Source organism: Natator depressus, chromosome 24 (genome assembly GCF_965152275.1).
Source record: "Natator depressus isolate rNatDep1 chromosome 24, rNatDep2.hap1, whole genome shotgun sequence".
NCBI classification, from domain to species: Eukaryota; Metazoa; Chordata; order Testudines; family Cheloniidae; genus Natator; species Natator depressus.
Window position 1 is genome coordinate 5,081,666 of NC_134257.1, and position 20,866 is coordinate 5,102,531.

General features: G+C 50.7%; 1 protein-coding gene across 1 annotated transcript; it reads left to right on the forward strand.

Annotated features, from left to right (window-relative positions):
• The first annotated feature begins 3,953 nt into the window (after window positions 1–3,953).
• TTC24 (tetratricopeptide repeat domain 24) lies at window positions 3,954–18,843 on the forward strand. Its single transcript, XM_074938498.1, has 12 exons — window positions 3,954–4,358; window positions 6,476–7,262; window positions 8,126–8,341; window positions 9,543–9,671; window positions 10,024–10,145; window positions 10,684–10,803; window positions 12,361–12,467; window positions 12,596–12,759; window positions 13,854–14,007; window positions 15,570–15,652; window positions 16,794–16,851; window positions 17,217–18,843. The coding sequence occupies exons 2-12, from the start codon at window positions 6,509–6,511 to the stop codon at window positions 17,317–17,319; spliced, it is 2,010 nt and encodes a 669-aa protein (XP_074794599.1). The 5' UTR covers window positions 3,954–4,358; window positions 6,476–6,508; the 3' UTR covers window positions 17,320–18,843.
• The last annotated feature ends 2,023 nt before the right edge of the window (window positions 18,844–20,866 follow it).

The window sequence follows — 20,866 nt, forward strand, 5'->3', positions numbered from 1 at the left end:
CCGCCCGGCTCGGGAGTCGGGATTTGAATCTCCCGCCGCCTCCGGTCCGCCCCCGCCAGCTGCTCCGGGACACGTGGCTGCGCCGCGGGGGAGGCTGGGGGATGTAGTCCTGGGGGGCTGGGCACAAAGCGGGGAGGGGTTCCCCGGGCACAGTGGGGTTCCCTGGGCACTGAGCACTGCCAAGGGGGGGAGGGTTCTCCTGGACACAGGGGGTTCCCTGGGCACAGCTGGGGGTTTCCCTGGACACAGAGGGGTTCCCTAGACACAGCTGGTGGGGTTCCCCTGGACACAGTGGGGTGGGGAGTTCCCCTGGACACAGGGGGGTTCCCTAGGCACAGCTGGGGGGTTCCCCTGGACACAGTGGGGTGGGGAGTTCCCCTGGACACAGGGGGGTTCCCTAGGCACAGCTGGGGGTTTCCCTGGACACAGGGGGGTACCCTGGGCACAGCTGGGGGTTTCCCTGGACACAGAGGGGTTCCCTAGGCACAGCTGGTGGGGTTCCCCTGGACACAGTGGGGTGGGGAGTTCCCCTGGACACAGAGGGGTTCCCTAGGCACAGCTGGGGGGGTTCCCCTGGACACAGGGGGATCCCTAGGCACAGCTGGGGGTTTCCCTGGACACAGGGGGGTACCCTGGGCACAGCTGGGGGTTTCCCTGGACACAGAGGGGTTCCCTAGGCACAGCTGGTGGGGTTCCCCTGGACACAGTAGGGTAGGGAGTTCCCCTGGACAGAGGGGGATTCCCCTGGACAGGGCGGTCCCGGGGCACAGCTTGGGGGTACCCATGGCACTGGGTACAGCCTGGGGGGTGGGGGTAGTTTTGCAGTTCCCCAACCCCCCCAGGGGCTCATCTGCTGCCTGGCTCCATAAACCAGGCTCCAAATCTACCCCTTTCCCCACTGTACCTCCCTGCCCCATGCACCACAGCCAGGGGCCCATAGGATGTGTGAGGAGGGGAGGGGGGGAAGTGCTAGAAAGGGGCAAAGAGACTGTTCCAACCCCTGCTCTCAGTAGCCCCATAGCATGTAGGGAATGGGGGGGCTGTCTCTCCAGGGCAGGCCGGGTGGAGCAGCTTGCATAATGCAGCTGCTGCCACTGCATCTCTCACTGGCATTTGAGTCCCCTGCAAAACAGCCCTTACATTAGTGGGGAATAGAGACCTCTCTCTCCTCTAACATCTGCACCCCTAATATAAAGCAACAGAGAAGAAGCAGATCTAGCGGCTAGAGCAGGAAGAATGGGCAGCAGGACTCCTGGGTTCCAGCCCCACCTGTGGGAGAGTGGGGTCTAGTGGCTAGAGCAGGGGTCTTGAGAGTCAGGACTCCTGGATTCTGGGACTGACTCACTATGTGAGTTTGGGCAATTCTCTTCCCCTTTCTGTGCCTCAGTTTCCCCATCTGTGAAATGGGAAGGATGAGAGGGTGCCACAGCCACTTAATTCTTCAAAGCTGTCACTAATGCTGCGCCCCATGGGGCCACTCAGAAGCTTGCAGGGACAGAACTGAAACATGGGCCCCCTCTGTTCTAAGCGCACAGACCCCTGCCACTTGAACTACAAGAGAATCTTCATTAGCTTTTAGCAGTGTAGGACCTGTGACACACAGCTGAGCCCTTCTGATTCCACCCAGTAGAGGGGCAGCAGACCGCACATGCTAGCCAGTTCCTTGCAGCCATCACCTACCTCCCAGGGGTGTTGTGAGGTTTAATTAATTAATGACTAAGGAGCACAAGTGAGAATGGCAGGGTGTTATGCTCACTCTCTTAATACACCCTAAAGGGCTCCGATGTTGTCAGGGTTATAATGGAGGCAGGTGATTGTGCTGCTTTGTCAGGTTGTTTTGTGCTGTTCATGCAACCATGACCTGGAACAATGCAGAATGCAGGGCTAGATCCATCCCTGGGGTCAACTCCACTGGAGCCCTGGGAGTTACACCAGGGCTAACTCCGGCCTGTGATTCTTTGTGTCTACTTGGAAAGGGGCCTGTCTTCCGCACCTGTCAGGCATCATGTCCCTATTTGAATGAGCTTGAGCAAGGAGTTGGCCTCCTTTGTTTTACAAAACACCCTGCAAAAGCCACTGATTAAGTGAGTCAGCAGTGTGCCCTTGTTGCCAAGAAGGCCAATGGCATTTTGGGATGTATAAGTAGGGGCATAGCGAGCAGATCGAGGGACGTGATCGTTCCCCTCTATTCGACACTGGTGAGGCCTCATCTGGAGTACTGTGTCCAGTTTTGGGCCCCACACTACAAGAAGGATGTGGATAAATTGGAGAGAGTCCAGCGAAGGGCAACAAAAATGATTAGGGGTCTAGAGCACATGACTTATGAGGAGAGGCTGAGGGAGCTGGGATTGTTTAGTCTGCAGAAGAGAAGAATGAGGGGGGATTTGATAGCTGCTTTCAACTACCTGAAAGGGGGTTCCAAAGAGGATGGCTCTAGACTGTTCTCAATGGTAGCAGATGACAGAACGAGGAGTAATGGTCTCAAGTTGCAATGGGGGAGGTTTAGATTGGATATTAGGAAAAACTTTTTCACTAAGAGGGTGGTGAAACACTGGAATGCGTTACCTAGGGAGGTGGTAGAATCTCCTTCCTTAGAGGTTTTTAAGGTCAGGCTTGACAAAGCCCTGGCTGGGATGATTTAACTGGGAATTGGTCCTGCTTCGAGCAGGGGGTTGGACTAGATGACCTTCTGGGGTCCCTTCCAACCCTGATATTCTATGATTCTATGATTCTATGACCCATGCTAATCCTGTTGGCTTGCACACTAAATTACCCGGCAGCTCCAAGGGCTGTGGGTATATCCCTAACCCCCACACACCCTGCCCAGTGCTGGAAGTCAGGATGCCAAAACTAAAGGAAGGAGAAGAGAATAGCCCTACAATTAGACTGAGAGGCAGTGTGGTCCAGTGGCCTGGGGCTCCGGAGATTTAGGGGTCTGTTCCTGACTCTGCAAAAAGAAAAGGAGTACTTGTGGCACCTTCGAGACTAACCAATTTATTTGAGCATAAGCTTTCGTGAGCTACAGCTCACTTCATCAGATGCATCCATGAAGTGAGCTGTAGCTCACGAAAGCTTATGCTCAAATAAATTGGTTAGTCTCGAAGGTGCCACAAGTACTCCTTTTCTTTTTGCAAATACAGACTAACACGGCTGTTACTCTGATTCCTGACTCTGCCACTGACTTGCTGGGTGACCTTGGCCAACTCACTGCAGCTCTGTGCCTCAGTTTCCACACCAACCTTTTGTCTTCTCTTGTAGAGTGTAAGCTCTTTGATTCAGGAACCTGTCGCTCACTGTGTTTACAGACAGCTCTGTGCTTTGCCCAATGGGGCCCTGATTTCAGATGGAGCCTCTACGTGTTAATGTAATACAAATGATAGCAGAGCTCGGCCGTTGTGCAAATCTCTTAATGCCCTTCGATGGTGGCGGAAGACAGAGATATGCAGCGGATGGTGTCTCAGGAGAAGAGCTGCCAGCTCCCTTCCAGTGGCACCAAAACAATAACCAGACCCAGCTGAAACTCGCATACAAATGCCGGGGAAGCAGCACCTGATGGCAAATCCGTTGCTTATGTGCCGTGAGTTTGATGGGTCGCAGCCATCCACAAAACCAACCACCTCATTGTTACTAACGGGCTCCTTTGCTGGCTCCAAGACTGAATGGGTCGTGAAGACCCAACTGCGGGGGAAGCGATACCAGGGCTGTCCCCCTTCTGTGAATAAAGAGGACTCTAGTCGCCAGGGCGCTTGATCAGGCACCTTCCACCTGTGCTCCATTCACCCAATTTTTATTCCTTTAAAATCCATAAAGTGTGATTCATAAACACCCACCCTAACCAAGAGCCCTGAGAGGCTGATTTAACCATCCATCAGGTGACATGCCCCAGCAGGGGAGGGCCCAGCATTATTGAAGCCGGTTGCCATGGGGCGGCCCAATGTGTCTCAAGCAATCGGAAGGAGATTGAGAAGAAACCAGATCCCTAAGTGCCATCATGGGAAAGCATTCCCGAGAGGAAGAACCCCAGAGCTCACTAGAACCATGCATGCGCACCTGCCTGGGTTTTGTGCATTTCCTTAGCGCTTTCTTAACACTCAGAGGCACGAGCAGCCTGTTGCAGGCTAGAGTGCAATTCACAGGGAGCTGGTCTGATCAGAGCACGCAGCTCCAACTTTCTGGTGTGTTGCAAGGTTGGGCATTGAAGCAGCCTGGCCCAAGGATGATTTCACGGAGCCTTAGACATTCCTGAGCACCATTCATGGTGCTTCTTTGAGACCACCTGCATTTTGGCATAAGAACCGTGATCTGCACCTGCCATCTAAGATCTTTGACGCGCTCTGCAAACAATCATGAAGCATTAGGTAAGTAATGTTATGGATTATTCCTGGTTTGCAGCTGGGACAACTGAGGCTCAGAGCGGGAGATTTTTCATGGCATTTAGGCACCTAAATCCAATGGGAGCTGTGTCTTTGAAAATCTACCCCCACAAAGTTAAGTGACTCGCCCAGTGTCACCTAGCAAGTCAGTGGCAGAGGCAGGACTATTAACCTGCAGGCTATATTCCCTCAGTTACTGTGCCATAAGCTACACCCCTCCTCTTGTCTTCCACAGGCCCTCCATGTCCCCTCCTCACCCCGATTCAAGTAGGAATCTGCAGAGGGAGCAGAAAGATTAAGGAACTCAGAATGTTGATGTTCTGTATAATTAGGGCTCTGATTCCCGTTTACACTAAGGCCCCTTTACATCACTTTGGCAGTGTAAAGAGTTGCACCCACGTTAAGCCCCTTCACGCTGCCAGAGCAGTGTAAAGGAGCTGTAATGCAAATGAGAATCAGGCCCAGAACAGAGTGTAAACAGTCACCGCTGTCTCTCCATTTGAGTCTCCATCTAGCTAAACTAGGTATATTTAGTTCTTTTAATTGATCTTCCAGCCCCTTAAACGCTGTTGTTAACTCCACTTTGACACGTTTCCCAATCACCCTGGTACCTGAGCCCTGCCAGGTCAGTATGATTCTTGCAGGTCTGATCGAAATTTTAAAAGCATCAAAGTCAGGACGTCCCTGGAGCCACCCTCGCTCAGCTACGCCACACATGGATAGGCAGGAAATGCTAACACAGCAACCAGTGACCCAAGATACGATGCACGGATAACTCAGCTGTGGTGTAAACTCTGCTGATTTAGCAGCAGTAAGACCAACCCCAAGGGTTCAAAAGCCTCCCCCGAAATGATGAGATTTTAAATAATAATACATTTTAGGCTCTTTTTATTTTCCTTTTGGATTTTTTTTTTAATAGTCTCTAGGGCTGTGCCCAGGTCATATTTTCAAGCTTTTTCTCTTCAACCATAAGATCTAGAAACTTAATTATTTTTGAAAAAATGAAAGCTGAGATTGTCATGTCATCCCCTGACTCTAGGAGCAGGGGCTTTCAGAGATACATCAAGTATCCCAGGGGCTGCATTTGGCCCCATATGCAGCAGAGGCAGCATGGTGAATGGCAAAATATTAGCCATCATGGCTAGGAACTTAGGAACTGATCAGACCAGGGGGTCCATCTAGGCCACTATCCTGTCTCGAACACCAACAGCTTTAGAGGAAGCCAGCAGAAGGCTGCTATGGGATAGTCCCTCCTTCGCACCACGACCCCAGGCCTGGGAAAAATTCCTCTCATCTCCCATGAATTAGACGTTGGCTGCGCTTGGAGCTTGGTGTTAAATCTGCACCCTGTATACATCAATGGTTGGATATTAGGAAAAAAAATTTCACTAGGAGGGTGGTGAAGCACTGGAATGGGTTACCTAGGGAGGTGGTGGAATCTCCTTACTTTGAGGTTTTTAAGGTCAGGCTTGACAAAGCCCTGGCTGGGATGATTTAGTTGGGGATTGGCCCTGCTTTGAGCAGGGGGTTGGACTAGATGACCTCCTGAGGTCCCTTCCAACCCTGATATTCTATGAATGTGTAGATTCCTTCCAGAAGGGACCATTGTGATCATCTTCTCTGCCCTCCTGTGTAACACAGGCCAGAGAACTTCCCCAAAATAATTCCTAGAACAGACCTTTTAGGAAAACATCCAGTCTTGATTTTAAAATTGTCAGCGATGGGGAATCCACCACAACCCTTAGTAAATTGTTCCAGTGGCTAATTACCCTCACTGTCAAAAATTTACACCTGATTTCCAGTCTGAATTTGTCTAGCTTCAACTTCCGGCCATTGGTTCTTGTTAGACCTTTCCCTCCTCACGTGCTGCTTGTGGGAGCGATTGCCTGAAAGGAAATGCTGGTGATTGCAGCTGTGCAATGAAATATACCACGCAGATGTGAGGGGGATAATGGTGGACTGGAGCAGTGGCCTGACTAGACGCTAACCTAGTGTTACTTTTGGGTCTGAGTCAACAGCCATTGTAGTCAGTGGGAGGACTCCCATGTTGGATCAGTCCTGTGTGGACCCATCTGTGTGACCCCTCCTCTTGTCTTCCGCAGGTCCTCCACGTCCCGTTATCGCCAGAACCGTTGATGGCTTCGGTAGAATCCACTGGGTCAGAAGATCCACCTGTGGACCCAGATCCCCCCGCGCCTCTAGCCTCCAAGAAGAAGAAATGGAAGGAGAAGGCCAAGGCCCCTGGGGAGGCCGGGGAGGGAGGAGACAAGCCTCTGAAGAGCCAAGCTGAGATTGCAGGCCTCACCAAGGCAGGCCACCAGGCCCTGTTGCTTGGGGAGGCTCAGGAGGCCTTGGCCTGCTTCAAGAAGGCCTTTCTCTTGTCATTGGAAACCCCGAGCGCGCAGGTCCAGAAGGCCTGTGCCTTCAACCTGGGGGCGGCCTATGTGGAGACCGGGAAGCCAGAAAAGGGCCTGGAGTTCCTACTCAAGTCCCAGCCCAAGGAGGGGGAGGCTGGGGAGCACTTGGGGGACCTTTACTTTAACATAGGGGTGGCCCATGAGGGGCTACAGGACTTCCCTAAAGCCCTGGAGCATTTCCGCAAGGCCTTGGGTCACTACTGCCCAGCCCAGGCTGGCAACCAGGCCGGCGCCTATATGAAGATGGGCTACTGTTACTTGGGGATGCAGGACCCTTCCCGGGCAGCCCAGTGTTTCCAGGAAGCCGGGCAGGCCTACGCCGCGGCTGAGAAGCTAGAAGGTGCTGCGGTGGCCCTGGCTGAGGCCAGTAATTACATGCTGCAGAGCCAGTGGTACGGGGCAGGGGAGATCATCGAGGTGCTGGACAAATGCCAGCTGCTGTGCGAGAACATCCCAAACAAAGCCTTGCTGGGTAAGAGGACAGGCTGGGTGGTTTGGGACTACCATGCCATGCGAGCTGCAGCTCGGTGGTTCAAGCCTATAACAAGCCTGTAGTGCCCGGCCCTGTCCTTTCTTTGTAAGGCACTTTTACATTCCTAGGAACCTAGCTGGAGGCAAGCGCCATTTTGTGTCCCTGGAAGCGCACCATGTTACAGAGGAGACACACATGCTGTGCTCGCCCTCACGGAGGCTGCAGGCTACGGATCAAACCCGGTACAGATCTGGGTAGCTGGTGTGAATGCGGTTTCCTTTGTATGGCACAGTAAATTCCTAGGAGCTCTCTGCTGCCGCTTTGCGTCCCGTCCGGATGCAGCGTCTGGTGAAGGAGCCACACGCACTGTGCCTGCACCTTCTCTCTCTTTTTCTCAAACCAAAGTTGTTTAGGCCAAAGCACATAGTGGCTCTTTTCATACGGGAAGAGTAACAAGGTTGGTAAGGAGAGTAAGAAGAGAGTAGCTGCTTGGGGGCCTCTACCCAACAGGGCTTGGTGGGTCTGAGTGTTCCACAGGCCACTCACCGCATCACAAAAGCCCCCAACAAGGTTGACGTTAGTTGTCTCCTTTCAGCAGAGGACCCAATGGGCCATGGCTAGAGTAGCTCCAGTGATAGGTAGTCAGGGATGTTTGTACTGTGAGGAACCATCCAGCACCCCCCGCCCCCCTGGGATGGACCGGTCGGTCTTCCTGACTCTTAACTTCTCTGATAAGGTCATTTGGTTTATGCTGCTCACTTAGTCATGCATCTGAAGTCTGAGTTCATGCCGCTTTCTCTTGTCTTCCGACCTTTCATCTGAGAACCCAAGACCACAACCCGGTTCTCTCTCTCACTCTACAGGCAAGGTCTACAACGACATGGGCCTCAGTTACGCCCAGCTCAAGGTCTTCTCCCTGGCAGCCGAAAGCTTCGAGAGAGCCCTCCCGCTCTGCCAAGCTGACCAGGCAGACCAGCACAAGGAAGCCATGGTGCTGCAGAACCTGGGCGCTGCCCACAACACCTTGGAGAACTTTGGCATGGCTCTGGGGTTCCACCAGAGAGCGGCTTTGCTGCACGGTAGGTAGCAGCGGGGCTGGGGAACGCAGGGTGCTGGAATCAAAGGCTCTGGGACTCTCCATCTAAAACCTTTCGTGAACACTAGAAGGAGAATTTTGGTCTCTGGGCCTCTCAGTCTAGAACCTTCTGTGGGCGCTAGACTATAAAAAGGAGAAGGAGACCAATAACATTTTGTCTTCCATCCGTTAACAGCACACCCCCCTCTCCCCCCGGCTACTCATTCAGCATGGAGAGTGATGTCACCCATCTTGGATATCCCAAATTAAACAGCACCCCTCTCCTCCCCCCACGTGCCTTTCTCTTTGACATGCAGACAATGGGACACAGCAGACGCTCACAGGACTTCTGTAGCTGGTGTTCACTTCTGAGCTGCTGCAGCATTGATGGTCTCTGGCTCATTGATGTTGGCAGGTAGAACACACTAGGAACACATACATTGTCACAGGGTATCTGACCCATGGCTAGGACCCACTGGTTCGGAGGAAGGTGAAAAAAAACCTAGTGGACAATTATAGAATAACCAGAAAGTCTCTTCCTAGCCGATTCAGTTAGTGATGAGACACGTATGCTGAAGCATGAGTGTTTATAACCCAAATAATTTCTTCTTCTTATCTAATATCATCATGGATGATAAATGCCTAGTCCTTTTTAAAATCGTGTCCTCACTGTCCTGTAGCAGTGAGTTCCACAAGTTAAATAGGCCTTGTGATTTTTAAAAACTATCCTTGGGATGGAGTAAAGGGAATTATGGGAACTTGACCTCAAGTGCCCAAAATTTCCCCTGGGGGGGGGGGTTTGCTATCCCACGATACACTGCAAAAAAGTCCCACATAGACCGTGGGCCAAACGGTGGCGCAGGGGACACTGGGATGCCTATTACTCATTTTGCCAATAAGTGCAGCACTAGCAAGGGCAGCCAAGTGTCCACACGCTTTAACAGCAGTGTGTCTGTGTCCGCAGGGACGGCGGCATGGGCCAACTTCCCAAATGCAATCCTCCCAGGGTCCAGGGTGCAGCCTACCCAGCGCACAGCCTGGGATGCCATGAGCTGCTGCTGCATCGTCCCTTGAGTGGATTAGATCAAAGCTAATTCAGGTGTGCCCACATGAGCTGCAGGCACACCTCCCGATTGCAGTGTAGACGTACCCAGCGTGACCCAGGGAAACCGGCTCTGAAAGGGGATGTGTTTGTCTGTTTCCAGGGATGCTGGGGAACAGAAAGGCTCAAGGTCAGTGTTTTGGCAACTTGGCCTATGCATTCAGCCAGCTGGGGGACCACGAGGCTGCGGGGGAGAACTATCTGCACTCTGTGCAGGCCTTCAAGGATTCGGGTAAGGGGAGCCATGGCTCAGGATGGGGTGTTCGCCACCCCTAGCCTGTGGGCAGGTTTTTCTCCCTAGGAGCATGCTGGGGGCCTGGTAACAGCCCGCGCTGTTCAGTTCTGTTATCTTAGCAGCCCTCTCAAGCTAAGCAGGTTCAGGCTGAATCAGCCCTTGGGCGGGAGGCCGCCAAGGAAGCTAAAAGAAGCGGTCACTGGGTTGGTGCTGCTCTTCCCCCAAAGTTGGCACGGCAGCAATGGGCTGGCACAGCACTAGGGAATGCCGGGATGACATCTGATGGCAAGGGCTGATCTCCTCACTCTACTGCTCTGTCTTCTGACCCCGTCTCCCCCTCTGTGTCCAGATGACCTGCCTGGGCAGTGGCAGGCTTGTGAAGGGCTAGGAGCCACCCGCTTCCACTTAGGAGACCCCGAGAAGGCGATTCTGCATTACAAGGAGGCACTAACGTTGCTCTCTAAATGCCGGGTAAGGCGTCTGGGGGGCGTAGACCAATCCACACCCCACTTAGGGCTTGATTCACATTGACCGTAAAGCCCTTGATTACCACGCTGGCTGTCCTCCTCAAGTGGCGGCTGGGCCATATACAGAGGACGAGCCTGCTACGGCCTTCGCGAATGGAGCAAGGTCTTTTAGCTCAGGCAGCAGCGACTTGTGCTTTAAAGTCCCAGGGTCCAATCCCCGCTGCCAGTGACCCAGGGTAAAATGGAAATAATGATACTGACCAGATGGATCAGTGGGGCAGGGTGTGAGGCTTTTATTATGCTTGTAAAGTTCTTGGAGAGCCTCAGGCCTGGGCGAAATGGGATATTATTCATTCATCCAAACGATTCTCGCTTGAATGGGGATCACGGCTAGGAAAGCAACATGCAGGCCAAGTGGTTCAGAAGCGCGACTGTACCATGATTTAGTCAGACTGGCAACCCAGACCCACGTGCGGGATTGTAGCACCGGCCACCCCGCCTCCCAGTTCGGTCTAACAGGGCCATCTTCCACTTCCCGGCAGGACGTCCCCGAAACGGCCCAGGAGCGGATTGTCAACAAGCTCACGGATGCCATCCAGTACCAGCTCTCCCTGAACAGCCGCTTCTCCCACGGGGCTGGGATAGCCGCGGCTGCACCTCTGGTGAGTAATGAACGGCTTCCCCTTGGCCTCTGGGGACCTAAATTAGCCCTGCTCTGTGTGATCAGCAGGCGCAGGGTGTTTAGAGCAGCAGTCCCTGGTGGGTCTGCGTGGCTGACCCTGGCACATTTTTGAGGCTTGATTCTCACATGCATGAAGGCTCCGTGTGCTGCGGTGGCTGCATAAAGTTGGCCAAAACAGCCCCCTGAAAACCTGCAGGCGGGGCAGAGCTAAGGCATAAGGGCACAACACGATGCCACCAATGGGGGCAGATTGGGGCATAGCCAGAGAGCACTGTGCTCTAGCTCTTCTCTCTGCTTCCCTAGGCCCACAGAGAGCAGAGCATAGGTCAGAGCAGCCCACAGGCAGTGCAGGGAACTGAATCCAGGTCTTCTAAGTGCCAGGCTAGTGCCCTAACCACTGGGCCGTCCTTCCTCGCGGTGCCGCTGTCAGGCAGGGGATGCAGCTGCAGCTGGAACAAGGCTGTTGTGAGTGTCTCTTCCCCACATCACGTCTTTGATTCTGTCCTCGGCGGGGGTTTTAAATCCACTGAGCTCTGCGTTATTCAGCAATAGAGCCAATGCCCTGAAGGTAGCCTTTTGCTGCAGCATTTACCGCCCCTGCCCAAGCCTTATGGGCCGCATGGTGAACATTTAATGGAATTGTCCTGCTAGGAACGCTGGGGAAGCCCCATCACTTGGATCCCTTTCGGCCTGGGTTTGCATCCCTGACTCACCTGAGCAGTCCTGTAGGAATCTATGGAATCAAGGGCAAAAAACCTCACGGTGCTGCAGAATATGCTTCAGCAAACACCCCTACCTTGGCCAAGCCAGAATGTGGAGGAGGGGGTAGACTAGGGGATTTAATGCAAAATCTGCTCTCAGTTACAGCCATGCAAGCCCACTGCCGTATAAGGTTGCATGGCTGTAACAGAGAAGAGATGTTGGCCAAGCGGTTCAAAAGCGCGACTGTATTTTCCAACTTTAATGCCTGAGATTCCATGAAGACTAAAGGGACCTTTGAATGTCCCCGAGAACTTTCTTCTAGTGCTCCCCATGCTGAGAAATTCGGCATGGAGTCTTGAGAAATTCGGCATGGAGTCTTAGACTATAAGATCAGAAGGGACCACTGTGGTCATCTAGTCTGACCTAGTCGACAGTAATGGCTCGTAATGCTGATGTTCTGCAGGGGTCTGGATTGTTAGTGGAGAACACTAGAGGGTAAATACTCAGGGCCTGATTCTTCCCTGCCCTGCACCTTGTGCAGTTATTTACACCAGTAAAAAGCAGGTGAAAAATGCTACCAGATCAGCGAGGTCAAGTAAAGAGAGACAATACAGAGCAGATTGGCCACTTCAGCTGTATCCCTAAACAAGGAAAAGAGGTTTGTTTGCTTTTCCTGAGATTGATCTATCTATTTATCCTACTGACACACTTCTATCTGTCTGTCTATCCCCATTCACACCCATCTATCTATCTATTTATTCCATCGAGATGGATCTCTCTACCGCTCCCAATGCTGTAGTTTCTAGGCCCTGACTCTCTCTGTCTCTTTGCACAGAAGCACTTTCCTGGGAAGTTACAGACCTCCAGTCAGGTCCGATTTTCCACGGCACTGCACCAGGGGCATGGGAACAGGCCCCAGCCGTTGCACCAGGGAAGCAATTCGTAAGTAGGACAGAATGGACCATATGACACCCATCACTGTGGGGGTCTTTCCCCTTCCTTTCCTCTCTTGTTGGCCACGGTCAGTACCTTAACCGGAAGGCCAACCTTCTTCTCCGTGGCTATAACAGGTCCTTCGTGAAGCACGTCCCCCCAGCAGAGACCACAGAGGAGCAATATGAGTCTGTGCTGGGTGCTTCCATGCATCTGAGACCTTCTCCACAGCGAAGAGCATGGGGCGGCTCGCAGCACACAGGGAGGCAGCCTCTGCAAGGACCAAGTTACAGGTCTTCAGGTAAGAGACTGGATGGATTGGAATAACGTTTGGTACGACAGCGACGTGTCGAGGTCCCAGCTGAGATCTAAGCCCTGTTCTCATAGACTTGAAGGTCAGACGGAACCAGCATGGTCATCTAGTCTGACCTCCTGCACAGTCCCAGCCCTGAAGAACGTATATCTAAATGACAGAGGATTATTATACGGAGCGTAGTGGTGGCCGTGTCGGTCCCACAATGTTAGCGAGACAAGGTGGGGGAGGTAATAGCTTTTATTGGTGGTGATAGAGCCCAGCTTTCGAGCTGACCCAGAGCTCTTCTTCAGGTCTGGGAAAGGTACTCCTAGCGTCGCAGATATAGAGTGATCACTGTCTATCGCTATCAGTCCTCATTCTCAAAGGAAACCTGCACACCACTTTCAAAAGACAAGCCTGGGAGCTTAAATTCCTAACTCCACTAGACACGGAAAATCATGGACTGAACAGAGACACTGGATTTATGGCTTATTACAACCATCTGTAACCCACTAACTTCCTCTTTTTATCCTATGACTGCAGAAGTTTTAATGGTCCCTTACAATATGAGCTAACTGTTTATACTAAACAAATCTGTTCCACCTGGCATTTTGCTGTGATGCTGGGAGTTCCTTTCCCAGACCCGAAGAAGAGCTCTGTGTGGCTTGAAAGCTTGTCTCTCTCCCCAACCAAAGTTGGGCCGATAAAAGCTATTCCATCACTCACCTCATCTCTTTAAAGGATTATCTCCATTTTACAAATGGCAAGTTACAGCACAGAGAAATATAAGGGACTTGCTCAAGGTCACACACAGAGTCCGTGTCAGAGCCAGGATTTGTACCCAGCTCTCCTGAGTCCCAAATCCAGGGCCTTAAGCACAAGATTCCTGGGTTCTGTTACCAGCTCTGCTACTGGGTGACCTTGGGCAAATCACTTCCCCGCTCTGTGCCTCAGTTTCCCCATCAATACAATGGGGATAATGATACTGATGTCTTTCATAAGGCGCTTTGAGATATGCTGATAAAAAATGCAATATATCTGATAAGTAATAATTATAATGAATAATTTAATGCCCAACCCTTTAAACTTCTTCTTTGAAGAGGTGGGTGCTGCACAGACAATGGTCCTGGCAGAAGGATCCATGCTAGATCACAGAGACCCACGCTGCCACCCGGTGCTAGCGCACAATCGCTGCGAGGAGCTCAACAGCTCTACCATGGCTTCAGAATATCACAACCAGCCCCAGGCTAATAGGTGGGTAAAAGAGAGAGACGCAAACTAGGGGCTGGCTGGTAAAACTGCCCTAGAAAATGGTTCAGCGTGAAGTTGTGACACTGATGGTGCACCGGGACATTGCATCATGAAGTGGTGTAACCATAAAGACACTCAGTGATGATGCATCAGGATACAAATTTCACAAGAAGACTGAGGCGGCCTTGACAGGCTCTCAGAGAAACACAAAGTTTAGTGTCCACGTTGTATGTTAACCTAAGTGATGCATAATTGTAGATACACTTGTCCCGGGTTCACCTGAGCCATCTTGCAAAGCAAGTGTGCCTTAATTTAATAGCAATAAATCGATGTCTAACTCAAGATGGCCGCCTGGCCTTTAATTTCAAAACATAAGAATTAGAGTCCTTCAGCGGCCCAACCAAAATGGTGAAGTCAAAGGTAGCCCCAGTATTGTCTGCTAGTTACTGCAATGGACAAGGAGCCTGGACTCCTGGGTTCTATTCCCCACTGTGGGGAGCAGCACTCTCCAATGGCCAGGGAAAGGACGACTAGGAAGATGGTTAGGGGCCTATCCTGGGACTGGTTTCTTGGGTTAAAAAAAAACAAAACAAAACAAAAAAAATAACAGGAGAGATCCTTCCTTTTCTGTCCCAGTGCCCCTATAAGAAGCAACTAGCCCTTTTTATCTTCCATGCTGGGCTCTGATTGGCTTTTGCCTGCTCCTGGCCTTTCTAGCCAGTGGAGTACCAATTCTTGTTGGTCCTACCAGCAACTGACCCTGGGTGGCCTCTCTAGGCAGTTCTTGGAGGTCTGAATTCACTGCTCTTTTTCTTCAAAAGGATGCCTTGTTTGAGGGGGTTGCACCAAGGCAGTGGGGTCTCCAGTAGGGGGCAGCAAATGCCTAGCTCACCCATCACAACACTGATGGAAAAATACGATAACAGGGATTGTAATATAGTAGTTACCATTTCTTAACATGTGGAGAGAGGGGTTACCATGTGGTGCACGTCAAGCACCATTTTATCAAAGTGGGTGCTCCCAAACTACAATAGACCCCCCCCACACACACACTTTTTTCAGCCCACTTTAAGCACTGATAGTTCCCACGCTTATAAGACTCAAAATGAAGGGATAAAACAGGTATAAAAATTATAATTGATATTAGCTAAAATTACACATCCTATTAGATAAAAGATACATAACAACTCCAAGAGGGTGTAAAAATAATTGTAATTGGTATTCTGATTGGAGTCAAGGATGGGGTGTGATTTAGTGAAGGTAAAATACATGAGTCTTGATGTTTCATTACGTGGAGAAATTAACAATTAAAACCTTGCCTTGGTATTTCTTATTTTTTTTATGGTTTGAAAAATGAGAAATGACCAATGAGAGCAACCGTAGCTCGGGTTCTACAGAGTCTTTTTGTTTATGCATTAGACATGAAGATCTAGGTGTTAATTCTCATTGCCACAGCAACGTAAAGGGGCCAAGTGTAAATGAAAATTCAGGCTTTAATTTAGCCTGTCATGTTTCTGATTATCCTGTCACTGTCATATCAAAGTGCCTTTGCTTTGTTCTCCTAGCAATTTGAACAACACATACCTGCACCCGAATCCTTTCCACTACAACTGCCTGCAGAATGGGAGACTCCATTGTTCATCGAAAAGTAAGCAGGAAAACACAATATTGATCCCTTATAAAGAAAGCAATGCTAGGTCTTGAGTCCCCATTGGCCTGCACATTGTGCCATCCTTTGCAGCGTGTCCAAAGCTCTGCGAGTCTTACGATATTTGGGGTTTTTCTTCAAGCCCCAGCTGCTGGAGTCAGGTGATTGTATGAGAATCTCAGCTCTCAGGTTTTTTTAAAATGGTTCTAGCCCTTATGATTGCAAAGAAAAGCTTTGAAAACATGAATTGAGTATAACACTAGAGGATAAAAAAAAACCCAGACTAAATAAAAACAACCCCAACCTGTATTATTCATTATTATTTTAAATTTCATGATTTTAGGGGGGCTGATGCATTTTGAACACTTGGGGGTGGCAATTCTGCATGCATGCCTATGCAAAGTGGGTGTAGTATGCTACCAAATCAGAGGCAGCACCTTCCAGTGGATAGAGCGCTGAACTGGGTGTCAAGAGACCTGGGTTCTCTTATTCCTGTATAAGTCCTTAAAATGGGCCATGGGGGCTGTATGTTATGAGACATGATCCACTGGTTTGGATTAAGTGTGTCTCAGGGATTGGACATTTATGTAGGTATCAGGAATAGACGGAGCTTTCATAATCAATGACAGCAAATTCTGGAAGGAATATCTCATGCTCCAGGGCTGAAGCTGAGACCTATTAAAGATCAGCATGAGATCTGCGTAGGGGGCAGATAATCCCCCCCTCATCTGCCCACTGCAGGGGTTGCACAGTTTAATGCATAGAGTTTAAGGTCAGATCATATAACACAGGCCTTTAAATTCCACCCAGTCACCGCAGAACTGACCCCAAGAACTTGGGTTTGGCTACCGTGTCAGGCAGCCAGGCTTGCTCTGAAGACCTAAAGAAATGGAAGGTTCTTACACCTTCCTCTGGCCATGCAGCTGGCCACTGTCACAGACCAGGTATGGACTAGGTGGACATTGGGAGTGATACATTCGGCTGTTCCTATGTTTATCTGGCCAGGTTCATGCCGGGTATAACTCCATTGTCTTCCACTGAAACTGAGCTGTAAAATACAAGCAAACGAACAATATTTTGTATCAACAGGAAATAAATGTTTTCGCTGGGGGCGTTGCTGAGTGTTGCTCTTTTCCATCAGATTTCACAGGCCCTCAGCACAATGAAACCCTCAAACTGAGAACGAGGACCCTGGAGCGGTAGGTGATGCTGCAGTGGGAACAGTTCCCAGGCCATGGGGGCAGGATTGTTTGTCGGGAGTAGGTCCATTGGGAGTTTGGTTGGAATCAGGCACTGAATTCACCCCACCAACTTCTCTGCAGAACCCAGCAAGGAAATAAGGCCATTGCTCGGGTACTGAGTAGAGCTGGAAGAAGTGTGGCCTAGCAGCGGGAGCTTGGAAAGAGAAGCTAGAACTGCTAGCTAGTGAAATCAGCTGCCCAGCCAGCTCACCTGTCTGATCCCCCGGCGGTGCGAGGAGTCACTGCAACTCCTTGCTCTGCGTCACAGCTGGAACACCTAAAAACAACGTTAATTGCTCCCATCATGTTTGCTCCCCTCCTAGAGCTGCTGCCAACCCCGCTGGATGTCTCCCCGGCGAGAGACCGGAGCCCTGGCCACAGCAAAGGAAACGCAGGTTCGAGTCCATCATGTGCACACTCATGTGATGGTGAATTACAGAGGCTCAGCTTTGCTCTGCTCTGAGTAAACCAGGGATGCTTAGACATTGTATCATAGCAGGGTGCAGGGCATGTTTACTCCTCTCTGTCTACAAAGCTCTCTGCAGACTTCCCCCCAACCTCTTCCCCTCCCTGGTCGTAAGGCATCGTCCTCGTCTTTGTCCCTTCACCACTGGTGCAAGGGCCTTCTCCTCTGCATCCCTCACCTTCGGCAAGATGAACAGCCTCCATCTTGCCGAATCCCCAGCTCATTTCGACTGAGACACGAGACAGGATGTCTTTCCACCAGTTGTTGGGCTCAGCACAGGAGCGGCTGAGCGCCATCCTCCCGCCTTGTATTAGACAGACTAGATGACCACAGTGATCCTTCCTGACATTAAAAATCCACAATGCAAATTTAGAGGATAAACTCTTTGGAGCCGGGACCGTCGTTCTGTACAGCAGCTCGCACCATGGGGTCAGGATCCATGACTGGGGCTCCTGGGTGCTATGGCTGTACAAATACTAAAATGCAAATATCTTTCCTCCCTCCTTTCTTGCCTTTTTCCCCTCCTTCTCTACTGCTGTTTGGCTTTGCACACTGTACAAATAACTGGAATCAGTCACCACTGTACATTGCTTTGCAATAGTTTGGCTGTAAGCTACTCTCCAACGGGGTGCTGTATTTTACTATATATAATGGGTCTGCTTCAAAGGCACCTTGGTTAGGTACCACTTATTGCCCAGGTGTTACTCTGTTGTAAATAGCAATGATCTCTCCTGTCTGTAACCTCTGCTGCATGCAAGATGCTCCTGGTCAGTTGATATAAGGGAGCCCCGGTTAGTGTGAGAAGGTCTAATTTACACCACCTCCGAGTCTGGCCCTTGGCCATGTGGATTATGGAAAGCCAGGGGCTGCTGATTTCATGATTCCCCCCTCCCGTTTCCTGGGTCACAGTGGGGCCAGTGCAGACTTCCACTGGCTTAAGATCAGGCCCTGAAATCATGAGCCTTCAGCACTTAGCTAAAGGAGTAACTCCCTTAGCTGGAAGCTGTAGTAGACTCTTAACCACTTCTCTGGGTCAGCCACTGCAAGAAGACAGTGACCCACACTCCTCTACTGTGGGTACACCACTCTTAGGCCACCCACTAGATTGGGCTGTGAAGCCTTCCTTCTGAGTCATCACTAGCACTAGATAAAGGGGACTAGGGTAAAGGATCGGAGGGTGGAACAGACACCTATGAAGAAGGAGTGGGCTGAGGTGGTATCTCATTCTTGGGTACTCAGTGGAAACAGTTATCAACAGAGTAACCAAATCCTGCAGGAAAAACCTCAGTGGGAAACTCAACTGAGTGAGGACCCCAGGGTTTGGTCCCATATAAATAAGTAGAGGTGCAGGATGAGGGCCTTAGATTGTGAGCTCTTCGGGGCAGGGACTATGTCTCACCGTGTGTACGTACAGCTCCTAGCACAATGGGCCTCTGATCTCAGTTGGAGCCTTGAGCTGTGACTGTAACACGAATAATAAAGTTAGCAATAGCTGTATTTTCATTCTCAAAGTGGCATTCGCAGTAACATCTGCTTTAAATTCACATTCTTTTGGTTGCCGTTTCTTGCTGTAAAATATTATTATAAATAAATCTGTATTTTGTACAAGTCACAACTTTTTTGTGTGTCCCTTTCTGCTGGATGTTACTTGGCACCCTGCACACTACAAGCGCTCGCCGGAGGTGAGGTGCACCCTCTGTGCAGGAGATCTATGCACCACAAAATCCTTATGAAGTACACCTCTGTGCATGGGATCTATGAGGCACTAAATCCAGGTGAAATTCACCCCCATGCACGGGATCTATGCACTACCATGTCCTGGTGAAATCCACCACTTACGTCCTACTTAACCCCCTTAGGTGCATGACCCTTTGCACAGGGGCAATTTTTACCCACAGAGAAAATAGCACAGTAAAAATCTACCCTCAGCTGATTTGATCGTGTTTTTCACCTGCTTTGCACTGGTGTGAATGATTGCACATGATGCAGGATGATGGTACATCAGGCTCTGTAGCATGGTGGTGCGCTCACCGGCATGGTACCTCCTGCTGGTTGGTCTGGGAATCAGCTCTTTCAGCTTCCCAGTGCCTCATGCTAACCAGTGTCTCACTTGGTGCTACCTGCTTCTCCCTTTCTTCAGGTAGCATCCTTTCGTTCAGGCCCCACGTCTCTCCCTGCCCACAGTGCCCCTTCTGTAGGGTACTACCCTGCAGCAATGCCCCCACACCAAGGAATACTCCCCGGGGAACCCCAATTCCCCAAGTCCACCTTGCCTCAGTGACCGACTGCCAGTATCCATCTAGCCCCTTTTCTCAGGGGCAAACTGCAATCTGAAATGACCGCTCATCATTGGCAAGGGGCTTGGACCTGCTGTCTTTTCCTGGCCTAGCTGCATCGCTGCAGCCTCAGTACCCCCACAGGCCCTTTTAGCACAGCCTCAGCCTGGGGACTCACCTGACCAGAGTTCCCCAGCACTGCTCTATTTGAGATACCCTTCTCTAGCCAGGTCCTTCCCACTCCACCACTGGAGTGAGACTACCCCTACCTGGCTCCCAGCCCTTTTATCAGGGCCAGTTGGACCCTAATTGGGTGTGGCCTCACCTGCACTGCCTACCCCATCAGCCTCCCTGGGCTGCTTTCAGCCCCAGGCCTCTCCAAGGGCCGGCTTTTAACTCCTTCCAAGCTGGAGCAGGGTGACTGCCCCACTACAGACTCTAACTGCTCATTGACTTGTTTAAGAACCTTAACATTTCCTGCATAAAGGCCCCAGTCCTGCAAACGCTTAAACACGTCTGTGAATTTACTTGCATGAACGATCCCATGGACTTTAATGGGAGAGGGAACATCCTCATTTGAGTTCTCTCCTAAGGCCATGATTAAAGGATCTCGCTCCTAGAACGAAGGAGTTTCGCTCTCTGTGGCTTAGCAGCGGTTAGAAACCATAGAATTGGGATTTTTGAACCCTCGCACCCTCCAAGGTTCCAGAAGGTTTGGATTCAGATGATTAGTTCTTAGGTCATCACAAGGTGTTGTTTCATAAGACATTCAGGGCCTGAACCGAAACAGTCCATTGAAGCCAATTGGTTTCAGTACATCAGGCCCAGTCATCTCACTGTCAGCTAACATAAATACAAGAAAAAAAAGTTTTACAAAACCTAAATTAACAGAGAATTTATTTTTATTTGCATAACTTCTATTGTGCTTGGATGTGAACAGTCCCCTGCAACTCAAACACTGCAGCCTTTTCCTACAGCCTGTGGGAGAGAGGGAGGTGAAACTGACAAGACACTGGCTAGAAACAAAAGTGAAACTGATTAAGCCCCTGATATGGGATCCCAGTAGAAGATCTGGAGTCCCATTGACATCACAAAGGTGTCCTGCACAAAACAAGTTGCACAAATGGTCTCCTAAAGCCCAATCCTAACCTTGTGATTAAGAGGTTGACCTGGGACTCAGGTGATGGAGGTTCAAGGCCTAACTCTGACACTGTCTCCCTGGGTGACCTTG

Coding starts and splice junctions, on each gene's coding strand:
- TTC24 (XM_074938498.1), top strand. CDS start 6,509: ATGGCTTCGGTAGAATCCACTGGGTCAGAAGATCCACCTGTGGACCCA. Junction 14,008..15,569: donor AACCAGCCCCAGGCTAATAG/GTGGGTAAAAGA, acceptor TTGTTCTCCTAG/CAATTTGAACAACACATACC. Junction 15,653..16,793: donor ACTCCATTGTTCATCGAAAA/GTAAGCAGGAAA, acceptor CTTTTCCATCAG/ATTTCACAGGCCCTCAGCAC.